The 15,593-nt window shown below is 44.6% G+C and overlaps 1 protein-coding gene across 2 annotated transcripts in view; it reads left to right on the forward strand.

The window, feature by feature from the left end:
* LOC119962886 (zeta-sarcoglycan) overlaps positions 1–15,593 on the forward strand; it is a 1,211,045-nt gene that overhangs the window by 984,339 nt on the left and 211,113 nt on the right. For both annotated transcript variants that reach the window (XM_038791120.1, XM_038791121.1), the window contains one exon: positions 6,505–6,592. In XM_038791120.1, coding sequence (XP_038647048.1) covers positions 6,505–6,592 — 88 coding nt within the window. The remainder of the gene's footprint in view (positions 1–6,504; positions 6,593–15,593) is intronic.

A 15,593-nucleotide genomic window follows, 5' to 3' on the forward strand; every position in this document is an offset into this window, starting at 1 on the left:
ATCTGAGAACATTTGGATAAAATACGAGTGGACAAGGGCATATTGCAGGAAAGGACATAAAATAACTGAATGGGCAGTGCTCCTTTAAATCATAATGTTCTAATTGAGCATAGTTTTAATACATTATTGCTGTGCTGAATATTTAGGACCTGAAGTAAAATCACATGAACAGATTAATATTCTCATCACATAATCTGTTTATTTTATACAGTAGGTTTGATGTATTCCTTTTGTAAGAATCCTTCCTGTCCATTTGCTTTGTTCCCATTTATTTTATTTTGGTCTGTGATTGCATAAATGGAAGGTATCTTTAATCAGAAGTCTGCTTGCCAGAATGCTGTGTTCCCAGGTTTTGCTTTTGGAAGGGAGAAGCCAGAATATTTGGCACCAAGTGGATCTTAGGAATCAGGTTTGGAGGGAGTCAGTTAACTGGCAACCAGGGGGTTTGCCACAAACTGTGTTCTGTCTGACAGTGATTAGTTCCTACGTGATGCTTTCTGAGAGAACTGGGTAGAAGTATTTCAGACCTTGGAAGTGAAAGGAACTCTCTCTCCTGCTTACTAAAATAAAATAACTGCTGTATTGTTCTGACAGTAGGGAGTGCCTGGCACATCCTTTGCTGTGAACCTGAAATGATGTTGAGTCTGCAGAGAATGTGGACAACCTGCCAGAGAAAACCATCTCAAACCTAAAAGGAAGAATCAAAATGAAAGCCTGAAATTCTGAGAAACACATGGACTGGACGTCATCCCAGTGCATCAAGGATCCTTATCCATTTATTTTTATTTATGTGTTCTTTCCCTTTTCACCACCCTTTCCCCTCTTTGTCTGTGTGTGTGTATGTGTAGAGAGAGCGTGGGATGAGTTAGGAAGGGAGGGTTGGGAAAGTGTTAGGAGATAATCAGTTACATTTTCTGTCAGTTTAATTATAATACTGCACATAATAAAAGGTAACTTGTGTTTTAAAGTTACAAACTTGGTGACTATTGGGCACAACCAAGGACCTTGGGTATTTTAAATAACACCTAATTTCACCTGTGTTATGATTCCGGGTCAAGTGAGCTGGAATTGACCACACACTATCCCAGAGTGTTGAGACATATTGTGATAAAAGCACTCCCATTTAAAAATACAAATAACTATTTTGACATTGAGCAGAAGAACATTTGAATATAATTACTCACTGATTTTCTCTGTTCATTTACTCACAGTGACCTCATTTTGAAGTAATTTATAGCATGTGAAGCACTTCAAGACATCTTTGAGGAATTTCACCAGGCATAGAATAAATAAATGGTCATCCTTTTAAAAACAATGGTAATGCAAACATAGATTCAAATGGAATGCCTTTTTAATTAATGTCACAGAATTTGTCAACTTGGGAACTTGACATAGTGATATCGTCACTGGACTAGTAAGCCAGAGACCCAGAGTAATGCCCTGGAGACCCAGATTTTAATCCTGCCACTGCAGATGGTGAAATTTGAGTTCAATAAAAAAATCTGGAATTAAAAGTCTAATGATGACCTTGAAACCATTGTCGATTGTCGTAAAAACCCATTTGGCTCACTAATATCCTCTTGGGAAGGAAATCTGCCGTTCTTACCTGGTCTGGCCTACATGTTACTCCAAATAGCAATGTTGATGACTCTCAAATACCCCCTCAACGGCAATTAAGGATGGGCAATAAATGCTGGCTCAGCCTGTGATGCCTGCATCCCATGAGCGAATAAAAAAATCCTGAAATACAAGCAATCACACATTATAATTATTAATAGAAACTAATATTTATTTTACTAACCGTTTCATAATTTAATGGACAGTAGACATTCTAAGGTAACAAATAGATGGGAGTTGCATTGTAAATAGTGGATTTTGGATAAATGTATGCCAGGGCACCTGAAGAAATTTGTTAAGCAATTACACAGGAACTGATGCATCGACAAATGTAGACTTGACCTTGGTATACAGAATCAGAGAATGTCACAGCATTTATGGGGAGACGGCGGTAATGTTACTGGATTGCTCATCCAGAGGCCAAGGCTAATGCTTTCGAGGCATAGGTTCAAATCATGGTGGAAGTTAATTAATAAAATCTGCAATTGAAACAGCTGCTCAGAGTACTTAATAAAGTATTGTTGTTATATATCCTTGATCGCCAGTAATTGGAGCCAGCACTTCTCTCATGACAATAATGACTATCACCAATTTCTGTAAATTCTACCTGGTTCACAAATGTCCTTCAGAGAAGGAAATGTATCATCTTTTCCCAGTCTGGCCTACATCTGGCTCTAGATTCCTGACCCTTAGCTCCCCTCCATGATGACCTAGCAGTAGGCCCCTTTGTTTGTGGGAAATCAGGATGGACTTTGCCATTAAATAATAAACAATAAGAGGAAGAAGGTGCCCAATTGAGTCTGTTCTGACTCCTTCACAGATTTAAATATCTTGTCCACGAGTTACCACTTCAAGAATCCAAGACACCCTCCATATTGCTTGGAAATGTGAGGCCCGAGTTGCTCTTTAGCCCAGCCCTTTTGACTGAGAGGAGAGAGTGCTACTGCTGAGCAAAGCTGACACTAGCGAGAAAGAACAGTGAAAAGAAATAAGGTAAAAAGATAAAGAAGCAGATTTAAATGAAAATGGAAGTAAAAGAGGAGAGCACATTAAAAACAGGCAAGGAACTAACTACTCCATGTATTAGTGGCGAAGAGCGTAAGACAAACAGATGGGTTGTTCGGAAAAAGGGTGCTGAGGTGGAAAGATTTTATTATGGGTTTGGTGGAGAGATGCTGGCAGAGGCCCAATAGACTGGAATCCTGCCAAATCTTTGGTGGGAAACCAACGGAACTTTTTCAGAAACAGAACAAATGGCTGAAAATATTAGTTTACTGTTACCCTGGGCTAGTGACTGCCAATTCCACCCTCCCCCCCCCTCCCGCCCCCCCGCCCCCTACTTGACCTGGAGTCACAACACAATTGAAATTAATTATTAAGTCCAAGAAAATAACCTAAGTCTTTTGTTTTTGGCTCTCCAATAGCTACAGTTACCAGGTTTGTAAATTTAAACACAGATGATTTTGTATTAATTACTTTAGCGATAATTAATTAGGCAGCAAATACAACTGGTTAACTATTATCAAATTCCTAACCCCCTCTCTCTAACTCTCCTTACCCTCTACACACACACAATACAGACAAACACAGAGGGGAAAGAGGTGTGTAAAGAAAATATCAATGAATAGGATCAAAGTCTCTGTTTCAGATGAATCTAGGACTCCAGTTGGATGTCTTTGCTTTCAGTCTGTAATGGTTTTCATTGTAGATTCATCAGGATTGCAAGACGTTTCTGCAGATTCAGAAACAGCAGACAAGAAACCTTTTTGGAGAAAGAGAGAGCAACTCACATCTTCTTCTCTTGGTGTCCAGGAGAGTTCTGTTTCCTTCCATAGTCCTCTGAAAACCTCCCTTCTGACTGAAGCCAATCACTGTCTGTTACTGGGCAGATTACTATCTTTGGACAATATATTGGCCATCAGCCAACCAATCGAACTGAATCCCTCCAATCTCTCAGGTGCCAGAAAGTCTTGAGTTCTTCTTTTAAAAATCAAAATTTTCATAGCAGTGTACTATTTTGCAACTTTTGAGTTTCTCACTTCCTCTGCTCGACTTAAAGGTATATGTCCATTAAAGATAGGTGGACCAAAAACAATAAGACAAAGTGAAAGAAATGGGAAATAAGGGAATCAATAGGAAGAGTCCTGACATTACTCTATTCCTGTGCAATCACCACTTTTTGCACTAAGGTTTTGACCGAAGAACTGCTTACAGCCATTCAGTACGAATTTCAAATGGGAACAACCAACATCCTAGGTGGGATTCTCCGTTGGCTGGTGCCGGAATCGGGAAACATAATTGGGCAGAGAATCGGTTTTGATGCCAAAATTGTGGCGAGCACCAGTTTCACTCCATGGGCAGAATTCTCCGACCGGGAATAGGCAGGGGCGGGATCGCGCTGCGCAGGTCGGCGGGCCCCCCGCGCCAATTCTCCGGCCCGTAGTGGGCCGAAGTCTCGCCGCTGACAGGCCAATCAAAACACCTCTGGTGCCGGCGGGATTGGCGGCGTGGGCGGGCTCCGGGGTCCTGGGGGGGGGGGGGGGGAGCGTGGGGTGATCTGACCCCAGGGGGTGGCCCCGCGGTGGCCTGGCTCGCGATTGGGCCTGCGCCGTGGGGGCACTCTTTTTCTTCCACCCCACCATGACCTTCACCATGGCGGGGGCAGAAGAGAAACTCTCCCCGCGCATGCGCCAGTATTACATCAGCAGCCGCTGACGCACCGGCGCATGCGCGGACTTCCATAAGCCGGCGAAGGCCTTTCAGCCCCGGTGGCGTGGCGCCAAAGGCCGTTTGCGCCGGTCGACGGAGCAGCAACCACTCCGGCGTGGGCCTAGCCCCTCAATGTTAGGGCTTGGCCCCTAAAGGTGCCGCACCTTTGGGGAGGCCCGACGCTGGAGTGGTTGACACCACTCCAATACGCCGGGACCCCCCGCTCTGCCGGGTAGGGGAGAATCCTGGCCCATATCTCTATACTCCTGTGCCACGTCAGTGGCGTCAATGCATTCCATTCCGCACTTACAGTAAACACCCTGGGTGTATCATGTGCAGGCTAGACCCGGTATTCTCCAGGGCCTCCATGATTCTCCGCCTTCACTGGGGCGAATTCCCAATGGTGGGGTGAACTTATGTTTTTAAGAATCATGAAACAGGCGCCCGTGGCTGTTGAGAGAGAGCGAGGAGGTTGGAAAGTATCCAACATCGCTATAGTTTGTTGCCAGCCTTGCTGCTTGCCGGAGGCTTCTGCCTCGTGGTGGTGGGGAAGGGGTGAGCAGGAGGTGGGATGCAGGGTCGAGGTGGACGGGCACGAAACACCATTGCCGCAGCCAGCAAATCTTGATCCCGCCCAGTGGGAACGAGCTCCAGATCGCAACATCCCACGCGATCTCCTTAGATCTCGCGAGACGTCCCGAGCTTTGCAAATCTCGCAAGAGGCCTCTTGCTGGATTTAATGGCCTCGTCGTGTCCCGAGTCGGGAGTGACGCGGCCATTCGATCAGGCCTTTGATATTTAAATCATATGGCATCAAATCACATGACTTCTACATCTGCTTCCTAGTTCACCAATCTGCTGGAAATCAAATCTATAATATTTTACAGCTTCATTATTACTTTCATGTCCCTGAAATGCATATCTTAAATTGCATCAAACCTTTTGAGAAAAATAATAACCAACAAGATTATTTTTTAATTCCCCACTGTTAAATACCACTGCATGTGTTTTTTCTGTCCTATATTTTTGAAAAATTCGATCGCAGTGTTGAAAATTTGCACTCATTCTTTGTTTCATAACGATAATGAAAAACTAAGCATGCCCTGCCAACGAGCTTGAAACCTGACCCCACTCCAGTGCTCAATAATTGGAATAATTTACAACTGTGCCAATATTGGTAAAACCTGGGCACCCACTGGACTGGGGTTGGGAGGAGGTAAGAGTTGTAAAGCTTTTGTGTAACTGTGAAAGTTAGACCTCGGCAGTTTAAAACAACTGGTCATAATTGCTTTATGGGAAGGCCTATATTTTATTTAGCTAGAAACTGAATTCACATGTCCTAGAACATGTCAATACGCTCGACTTATATGCCTTCTTGATTAATAAGGGGATCAGGGGTTATGGGGAGAAGTCAGGAGAATAGGGATGAGAACAATATCAGCCATGATTGAATGGCGGAGCAGACTCGATGGGCCAAGTGGCCTAATTCTGCTCCTATGTCTTATGGTCTTATGGACTTTGTTTGCCTCTGTGCTATTCAAATTAATGAATGGATCTTTCAAGTTTGATCTTCCCCCTCCCGTATTTACTGCCTCCAGATGTTCCATTTTGCCAATGTGCATGAATAGAAATAGACGAGGTTATATCAGCTCTAAATATAGTTCAGGAAACAACTCCGCTTTAATTTACTCAATAATTATTCGGCGTGCAAAGAAAGCAATAGAACATAGACCATTAGAGCGCAGTACAGGCCCTTCGGCCCTCGATGTTGCACCGACCTGTGAAACCACTCAATTTAAAGCTATGTCCCTTCGTGCTAGACATCACCATCCATACGGGGGTAACTGAGCAAGGATGTAAAAGCTCTGATCAAGGACTTTAAAATAGATTTTTTATAAAAGATAATACTTGATAATTCAGTGATATTTGAATGCCACAAATGTGAATTATCCAAATGTTTAAATCATGCAATATAAATAGGTATGCACTAACACAATCAAGTAAGAGTTTAATCATTACGAAATTCTGTTACCAGATGATTTGAATTAAATGACTTGGATTTACAAGGAGGAGACTATAAAGCCTTTCTGGTAATTTTGTGTTGCATTCTTCAAACTCACCTCAGTATCATTTTTATCCTTCCCACCCCATTTTTCCTCTCTTGTCATTATTTCTCAGGACAGCCCACTGATGTTGCAGTCTGACAGGAATGTAACCGTGAATGCTCGCAATAACCTTGGACAAATTACCGGGCAACTGACAGTTGGTGAGTTTGCTACTATCTGATTGTGTATTTTGGTCAGAATCACTTTATCACTTTACTTAGCTAATTGGATGATATGCTTTTTATATCAAGTGGTTGCAGGTTAATTCTAGTGCAGTCTCTCAAGTCTTATCACTTTTATATCAAACATGCCGACAGTAATACCGACTTAACATTTCTTTTTCAAAAAGAAAAATAGTTTCATCTCCTTTTAAAGATATATCAACTTTTGATCCTTTCCTTTCCGAAATGTTTGTTTTAAATAATTCATAATACTTAATTAACCGATACCTTTGTTTTATCAGACTGAATCACTAATGCAATAGTTCTTGTGACATATATATCCCCTGGATTTAAAACATGATGGCCTTTTTATCTTATAACATCCTCTCGGTACAGTGTAATTAACTGCAATGTCTGACACTTAAGTAGAAATTTAACAGAAACCAAGATTTCACATTGTGCACATTGCTGCTGGTTCGCAGTGAGTTCATTTTTTAAAAAGGCTTTATTTTCAAATAGGTTATATTTAACTGAGTAATACCTTCTTCTTTGTTCAGTTCAATCCTAGTGTCAAACAGACGCAAACTAACATCTGAATACTGCTGAATTATGGGATGAGGCCTGTAAAGGAATAAAGGGTTTTGTAAAGTGATAGATAGGTTTTCTGAAGAGTTTTGTGAATTTTAATGTGCATGCAGTACTAGATTTGGTGAAATGGGAAGTACTTCTTATTAAGGTGGCATGCCAACAACTCTGCATTATGGAATAACGTGATCCCTCAGTAGCTCAGTTAGCATCTAGTTGAGTCATCCAAACCAGAAGTTCCCAGTTTGATTTTTGGTCTGTACAGTTGACAGTCAAAGTGCTTCAATTGACCTTTGTGCTCCTTGGTTCAGGAGAGGTAAATCTGCCTGAATACTGATGGCTGGGAACGTACTGGGAAGTGAGTATGAGTGGAAGCAGGTGAGATAGTATGTGGCTCAGATGTGGTTTCCTCCCCGAGCGATAACAACAAAAATGCTTTGAGTGAACTGAAGCTCTTGGGCTTTATTTTTCAATCACATCTTTTCCCAGAATGTGCACCAGTGAACATTCCAAAATTCTGTTTTCGATATTGCATCAATTATTATCGCACCAATTAACCACATTATGGGCACGATTGTCCGCTCCCTACGCCGGATGGGAGAATCGCGGGAGGGCCGGGCGATTCACAACACGCTGCCCTGGCACCCCTCGTGATTCTCCCACCCCTCACTCGCAGAATCTGCGCTCGCCGTTTTTTACGGCGACCGGCGATTCTCCGGACCGGATGGGCCGAGCGGCCTGACGTTCCCAACCTGTTCACGCCGGCGGCAACCACTCCGGTCGCTGCCATCATGAACATGGCGCCAAATCTTTGTTTGTGGCTTGTGGGGGGTGGAAAGGGGAGTGAGTACCACGGCATGGCTCGGGAGGTGACTGGCCCGCGATCGGTGCCCACCGATCGTCGGGCCGGCATCTGCAAGTGACGCACTCTTTCCCCTCCGCCGCCCCGCAAGATCAAGCTGCCATGTCTAGCGGGGCAGCGGAGGGGAAGACGGCAACCGCACATGCACGGGTTGGAGCCGGCCAACCTGCGCATTCGTGGCTGATGTCACATAGGCGCCACCGTCGCGCCATTCTCGGCGCGCCGCCTTGACGCTTGCGTCAAGGCCCGGTGGCTGAGATTTACGGAGCGCCGCTCCTAGCCCCCTGGAGGGGGGGTGGGGTGGGGGGGGTGAATAGGGTGCGAGGAGCGGCCTCTGAGGACGTCGTGTAAGTCGGCCGAGTTCACTACGGCCTTCCCGATGCCGCGCGGGAGAGGAGAATTCCGCCCTATGTATTTCAACTTGAAAGTGTATAATAAGGACCTGTGCTGCAGAATGGTAGACATTTTAAATCGCTGTTTCCATATGTACCAATCCTTCAGAGGTCAGATGTAATACTGTGATTTAATCAAGTGGAAGGTCAAGGTTCATTCAGATATCAGTGTTTAATTAGAGATTTGTCAGTTCAATTCAAGTTTGTTTCTTTCTTTAGAAGTTAAATGTACCCAGAATGATCAGGGACCAATCACACTGCATAATTTAGTGCAGAGTCCAATGAGTTAGAGTCCCGGGCTCAGTGTCTAATCTGCACTGAATCCCCAGGGAAGTGTTGGGAGCATTTCTATCGATTTTAATGCTCATAAAGTAATGAGCAGTGAATCATTAACCTCTCATTATTTGTTAACCCCATGTGCTTCGACTTTGGATGAGGACAGGATCTAAGTTCAAATTCCTTACCGACAATCACTGTCTAGGCTAAAATGAGTGGTCATTTGAGCGTCCATATTCCAATATGAGTTAGCTGGAGTTGTAAAAGAGAGAGGAAGAGCAAAGGGAAAAGCCCAATAATATTTGTATGGATCTCTGGGATTGTGGGGCTAAATCGGATAGCCCCCAAAAAAGGGCATGGAATTCCAATGAACTTGAGGTCATTGATCAAAATGCAGGCTGCATACCAACTTCAGTGCTACCTGCTCATTGGAATGATTTTTGCAGCATTAACTGCACTGTTCATCGGCTACATGCATCAGCAGGGAGTCCAAAATCATAATTTCCCAGAACCACTTGAAGCGAACCTGCCCTGCTTAAACATTGTCTAAATGCCTTAAAGAGGCTTAATTGTGGCTGGAGCAAGTGCTGAAAGTCAAGCAGGAATCTGATCTGGGAATCAATGAAGATTGTGACAACAGAAGAGAGAGAATGAGATCACGTTTTCTGGGACCTGCACCTTGGTGGGAAAGGTAGAGAGGAGGAGAGATATCCTGGGTGGGATTTACTGAGCAACCTGCTGCGTGTTTCACAGTGGGGAGTGACAGCCCACCATTGTCACGGGGTTTCCCGTTAAATGCACCCTTCGCCGCTGGGAATCCCATGGGACCAGAAAGTGGGACCAGAAATTCCCGCTGCTGTGATCGGCCAGAATGTTCCATTCCTTGGAGCTGCAAGAGTTGTTTGTGGACCTTCTAGGCATCCAAACATGTGGGAGCTGATAGCAATGGAGGTCAATTTGATTTGATTCAATTTATTGTCATCTGTACCAAGGTATAGTGAAAAGTGTTGTTCTGCGTAGAGTCCAGACAGATCGTTCCACACATGTAAATACATAGGCGGGAGGGATTCAGATTTCTGGATAACTGGGGCTCTTTCTGGGACCTCTATAGACAGGATGGTCTACATCTGAACCTGAGGGGCACCAATATCCTGGGGGGGAGATTTGTTAGTGCTCTTTGGGGGGGTTTAAACTAATTCATCAGGGGCATGGGAACCTGGATTGTAGTTTTGGGGTACGGGAGATTGAGAGTACCTGTATAGAGGTCAGGAGCACAGATTTGACTTCGCAGGAGGGTGCCAGTGTTCAGGTAGGTGGTTTGAAGTGTGTCTACTTCAATGCCAGGAGTATACGAAATAAGGTAGGGGAACTGGCAGCATGGGTTGGTACCTGGGACTTCGATGTTGTGGCCATTTCAGAGACATCGATAGAGCAGGGACAGGAATGGTTGTTGCAGGTTCCGGGGTTTAGATGTTTTAGTAAGCTCAGAGAAGGGGGCAAAAGAGGGGGAGGTGTGGCGCTGCTAGTCAAGGACAGTATTACGGTGGCGGAAAGGATGCTAGATGGGGACTCTTCTTCTGAGGTAGTATGGGCTGAGGTTAGAAACAGGAAAGGAGAGGTCACCCTGTTGGGAGTTTTCTATAGGCCACCTAATAGTTCTAGGGATGTAGAGGAAAGGATGGCGAAGATGATTCTGGAAAAGAGCGAAAGTAACAGGGTAGTTGTTATGGGAGACTTTAACTTTCCAAATATTGACTGGAAAAGATATAGTTCGAGTACATTAGATGGGTCATTCTTTGTACAATGTGTGCAGGAGGGTTTCCTGACACAATATGTTGACAGGCCAACAAGAGGTGAGGCCACATTGGATTTGGTTTTGGGTAATGAACCAGGCCAGGTGTTAGATCTGGAGGTAGGTGAGCACTTTGGAAACAGTGACCACAATTCGGTGACCTTTACATTAGTGATGGAAAGGGATAAGTATACCCCGCAGGGCAAGAGTTATAGCTGGGGGAAGGGCAATTATGATGCCATTAGACATGACTTTGGATGTGTTGGTTGGAGAAGTAGGCTGCAAGGGTTGGGCACACTGGATATGTGGAGCTTGTTCAAGGAACAGCTATTGCATGTTCTTGATAAGTACGTATCAGTCAGGCAGGGAGGAAAGGGTCGAGCGAGGGAACCGTGGTTTACCAAAGAAGTGGAATCTCTTGTTAAGAGGAAGAAGGAGGCCTATGTGAAGATGAGGCGTGAAGTTTCAGTTGGGGCGCTTGATAGTTACAAGGAAGCGAGGAAGGATCTAAAGAGAGAGCTGAGACGAGCAAGGAGGGGACATGAGAAGTCTTTGGCAGGTAGGATCAAGGAAAACCCAAAAGCTTTCTATAGGTATGTCAGGAATAAAAGAATGACTAGGGTAAGAGTAGGGCCAGTCAAGGACAGTGGTGGGAAGTTGTGTGTGGAGGCTGAGGAGATAAGCGAGATACTAAATGAATACTTTTCGTCAGTATTCACTCAAGAAAAAGATAATATTGTGGAGGAGAATGCTGAGACCCAGGCTATTAGAATAGATGGCATTGAGGTGCGTAGAGAAGAAGTGTTGGCAATTCTGGACAAGGTGAAAATAGATAAGTCCCCGGGGCCGGATGGAATTTATCCTAGGATTCTCTGGGAAGCCAGGGAAGAGATTGCTGAGCCTTTGGCTTTGATTTTTAGGTCATCATTGGCTACAGGAATAGTGCCAGAGGACTGGAGGATAGCAAATGTGGTCCCTTTGTTCAAGAAGGGGAGTAGAGATAACCCCTGTAACTATAGGCCGGTGAGCCTAACGTCTGTGGTGGGTAAAGTCTTGGAGAGGATTATAAAGATACAATTTATAATCATCTAGATAGGAATAATATGATTAGGGACAGTCAGCATGGTTTTGTGAAGGGTAGGTCATGCCTCACAAACCTTATCGAGTTCTTTGAGAAGGTGACTGAACAGGTAGACGAGGGTAGAGCAGTTGATGTGGTGTATATGGATTTCAGTAAAGCGTTTGATAAGGTTCCCCACGGTCGTCTATTGCAGAAAATACGGAGGCTGGGGATTGAGGGTGATTTAGAGATGTGGATCAGAAATTGGCTAGTTGAAAGAAGACAGAGAGTGGTAGTTGATGGGAAATGTTCAGAATGGAGTTCAGTTACGAGTGGCGTACCACAAGGATCTGTTCTGGGGCCGTTGCTGTTTGTCATTTTATAAATGACCTAGAGGAGGGCGCAGAAGGATGGGTGAGTAAATTTGCAGACGACACTAAAGTCGGTGGAGTTGTAGACAGTGCGGAAGGATGTTGCAGGTTACAGAGGGACATAGATAAGCTGCAGAGCTGGGCTGAGAGGTGGCAAATGGAGTTTAACGTGGAGAAGTGTGAGGTGATTCACTTTGGAAAGAATAACAGAAATGCGGAATATTTGGCTAATGGTAAAATTCTTGGTAGTGTGGATGAGCAGAGGGATCTCGGTGTCCATGTACATAGATCCCTGAAAGTTGCCACCCAGGTTGATAGGGTTGTGAAGAAGGCCTATGGTGTGTTGGCCTTTATTGGTAGAGGGATTGAGTTCCTGAGCCATGAGGTCATGTTGCAGTTGTACAAAACTCTAGTATGGCCGCATTTGGAGTATTGCGTACAGTTCTGGTCGCCTCATTATAGGAAGGACGTGGAAGCTTTGGAACGGGTGCAGAGGAGATTTACCAGGATGTTGCCTGGTATGGAGGGAAAATCTTATGAGGAAAGGCTGATGGACTTGAGGTTGTTTTCGTTAGAGAGAAGAAGGTTAAGAGGTGACTTAATAGAGGCATACAAAATGATCAGAGGGTTAGATAGGGTGGACAGCGAGAGCCTTCTCCCGCGGATGGAGGTGGCTAGCACGAGGGGACATAGCCTTAAATTGAGGGGTAATAGATATAGGACAGAGGTCAGAGGTGGGTTTTTTACGCAAAGAGTGGTGAGGCCGTGGAATGCCCTACCTGCAACAGTAGTGAACACGCCAACATTGAGGGCATTTAAAAATTTATTGGATAAGCATATGGATGATAAGGGCATAGTGTAGGTTAGATGGCCTTTAGATTTTTTCCATGTCGGTGCAACATCGAGGGCCGAAGGGCCTGTACTGCGCTGTATCGTTCTATGTTCTATGTTCTATAGGCGCAAGCATCAGGTGAAGCATAGAGTATAATGCTACTAAGTAGAGAAGATGCGTGGAGAGATCAGTTCAGTCCATAAGAGAATCATTCAGGAGTCGGGTAACAGCAGGGAAGAAGCTGTTTTTGAATCTGTTAGTGCGTGTTCTCAGACTTTTGTAGCTCCTGCCCGATGGAAGAGGTTGCAAGAGAGAATAACCCGGGTGGGAGGGGTCTTTGATTATGCTGCCCGCTTTCCCAAGGCAGCAGGAGGTGTAGACAGAGTCAATGGATGGGAGGCGATTTCACATAATGGACTAGGCTGTGTTCACCTAGAGTCATGCCCTGAGGACCTGGATGCAGATCCACAAGAGATTCAGTGACCTTGTGCAAGTGACCAAGGTGAGTGACTGCATCTTTAAATGATATAGTCTACCAACTGCATAATTAGCCTCAGTTACTGCTCAATTTATGATAGCCTCATTATTTACCTTCCACAATCTCTTATCAGTTAGGATTCATCCTTGACATTCAAAGATCACCTACCCTCACAGGCTTAAAACTTCTGTGAGCCTCACATCTTACTGCCAGCACATGCTGCTAGTTATTAACCATGATAGCCATATAACCCAAACAGATTGCACAACAATAATTGCACATCTCACTCTCTCTTGCAAAATAAAGTTGTGCACAGTCAGAAAAAGCGGAAGCTAAATGGAACCCAAGTGGAAACCTGTATGCCCTCGCTCCCATGGGAGAGACAATATTGGTCAACACTGGATTGGATGAGGCCTTGGCTGGTTATGGGGATGAAATCATCGAAGATAATTGTTTTCTTATACTTAATCCTTGGTCTCGCATCGCACTTCCCTTTATCCTACAGTCTCTTGTTCCATGTCCTAATTATGCAGGTCTTATACAGCAAGACCTGGATAACATTTAGGTTTGGACCGTGACCTTATGAAATGCAAGTGCCAAGCGATGACAAGAGATGACATCTCTGACAAGAGAGTATCTAACTATCTCCCTTCGACATTCAATGAGATTACCATGACTGCATCCCCCACTATCAACAGCCTGAGGGATTACCATTGACCAGAAACTGAACACAGAGCTTAACATCATCCAGGTCAAAGCAGCCCACTGATCAGCACCCCATCCATCACCTCAAACATTAATTCCCACCACCATCGGCACACAATGGCTGCATTGTGTATTATATACAAGATGCACTGTAACAACTCACCAAGGCTCTTTTAGCAGCACCTTCCAAACTTGCATATCTGCCATCTACAAGGATAAGGACAGCAGATACATGGGAACACCATCACTTGCAAATTCCCATCCAAGTCACAAATCGTCCTGACTTGGAATTATATTATTGTTCCTCCACTATCATTGGGTCAAAATCCCAGCACTTCATTCCGAACAAGACTGTGAGTGTCTCTGTGTCACTTGAACAGCAGTGGTCCAAAAAGGCAGCACAAAACCACCTCTCAAAGGCAATTAGGGATGGGCAAAATTCTGACATAGCAAGCGACAGTAATGAAAGAATTTTTAAAAAACAGCATGAATTGTGGCTCGATCTCTAATGTAACATCTCAAGGTTCATTTTGTAAATGCTATTGCAGGAGATGTAACAGTTATCCATTGTATTGAATTAATCATTGGAAGCTCAGACTCATGTCAAGCAAGGTTGGTCGCTGCCAAGCAAGTGCCCCCTCCCCCACACACACAAAGCGGCAGTGGGTTCATGGGGAATCAACCTGCTGTTCTCCTTCAGCATAATATCATTCATCCTTCCACCCATACCTCTTTGCTAATGCCCTTGCCATTGACTGATGTTGACTATGAGGGGATGGTGCAGTTGAAGCCGGCCCTTCTAGGTCCAAATCTGCTCAAGGTCATCATTGAAGGCATCGGCAGTCCCCTACACTGAAATGCAATAGTCTTCCACCAGGCATGCTGCTAGCACCGTGTCTGGTCACTAGGACAGGCAAAGGCACATAGAGCACAGGCACTAAGGGCGTCTGCAAGAGTTATCAGTTTATGTTAGCACTTTGGCATGATTACAAATCTGGTTTGGAATGTTTATTTTGTGGCGACCTTTTTTGCACTGTTGTCAGGTGAATATTCAGTGAGGGAGGGAAAGTAAGGTGTGGGTCTGTTGGAGTATGGGGTATTGGTGTCGTGTTTAGCTCTTCACTGGCAGCCCAGGCAGAAACAGCCTGCCCAGGTTTCCTACTCCCTTCAACATCCTCTTCTTCCTCCTCCTACTTGTGTTCCTCAGCTGCTTTTCACATAGTTTTCACAGTAACTTCATGGCAATGTTAATGTAAGCCTACTTGTGACAATAATAAAGATTATTACTATTAGGCAAGGGCTGTCCACACATGGTGCTGAGTTGGTGTAGCAGGCCACCATGAGTCTCAACATCTGCTCTGCTGAGTGCAGCAGATCTCCTCCAGTGTGATTAATGCAGCACAAGTGTTGTTTTAGCCTGCCGGTGATCTGCTCAATCACATTTCATTTGGCAGCAATACTTTCATTGTCTGAATGTTGCATAGGTGGATGTGGGTTACATGCGTAAATCATGAACCATGCACTGAGCAGATACTACTTGTTGTTCAGTATCTACCCTTTGGAACACCACGATGGCTCAAGTGCTGACGGTACAATGGACTGCTGCAGAATGAAAGCATCAGAACTGTTGCCTTGATCCCAGGTACAT

The sequence above is a fragment of the Scyliorhinus canicula genome, chromosome 3, assembly GCF_902713615.1.
Source record: "Scyliorhinus canicula chromosome 3, sScyCan1.1, whole genome shotgun sequence".
In the NCBI taxonomy this organism is placed as follows: domain Eukaryota; kingdom Metazoa; phylum Chordata; class Chondrichthyes; order Carcharhiniformes; family Scyliorhinidae; genus Scyliorhinus; species Scyliorhinus canicula.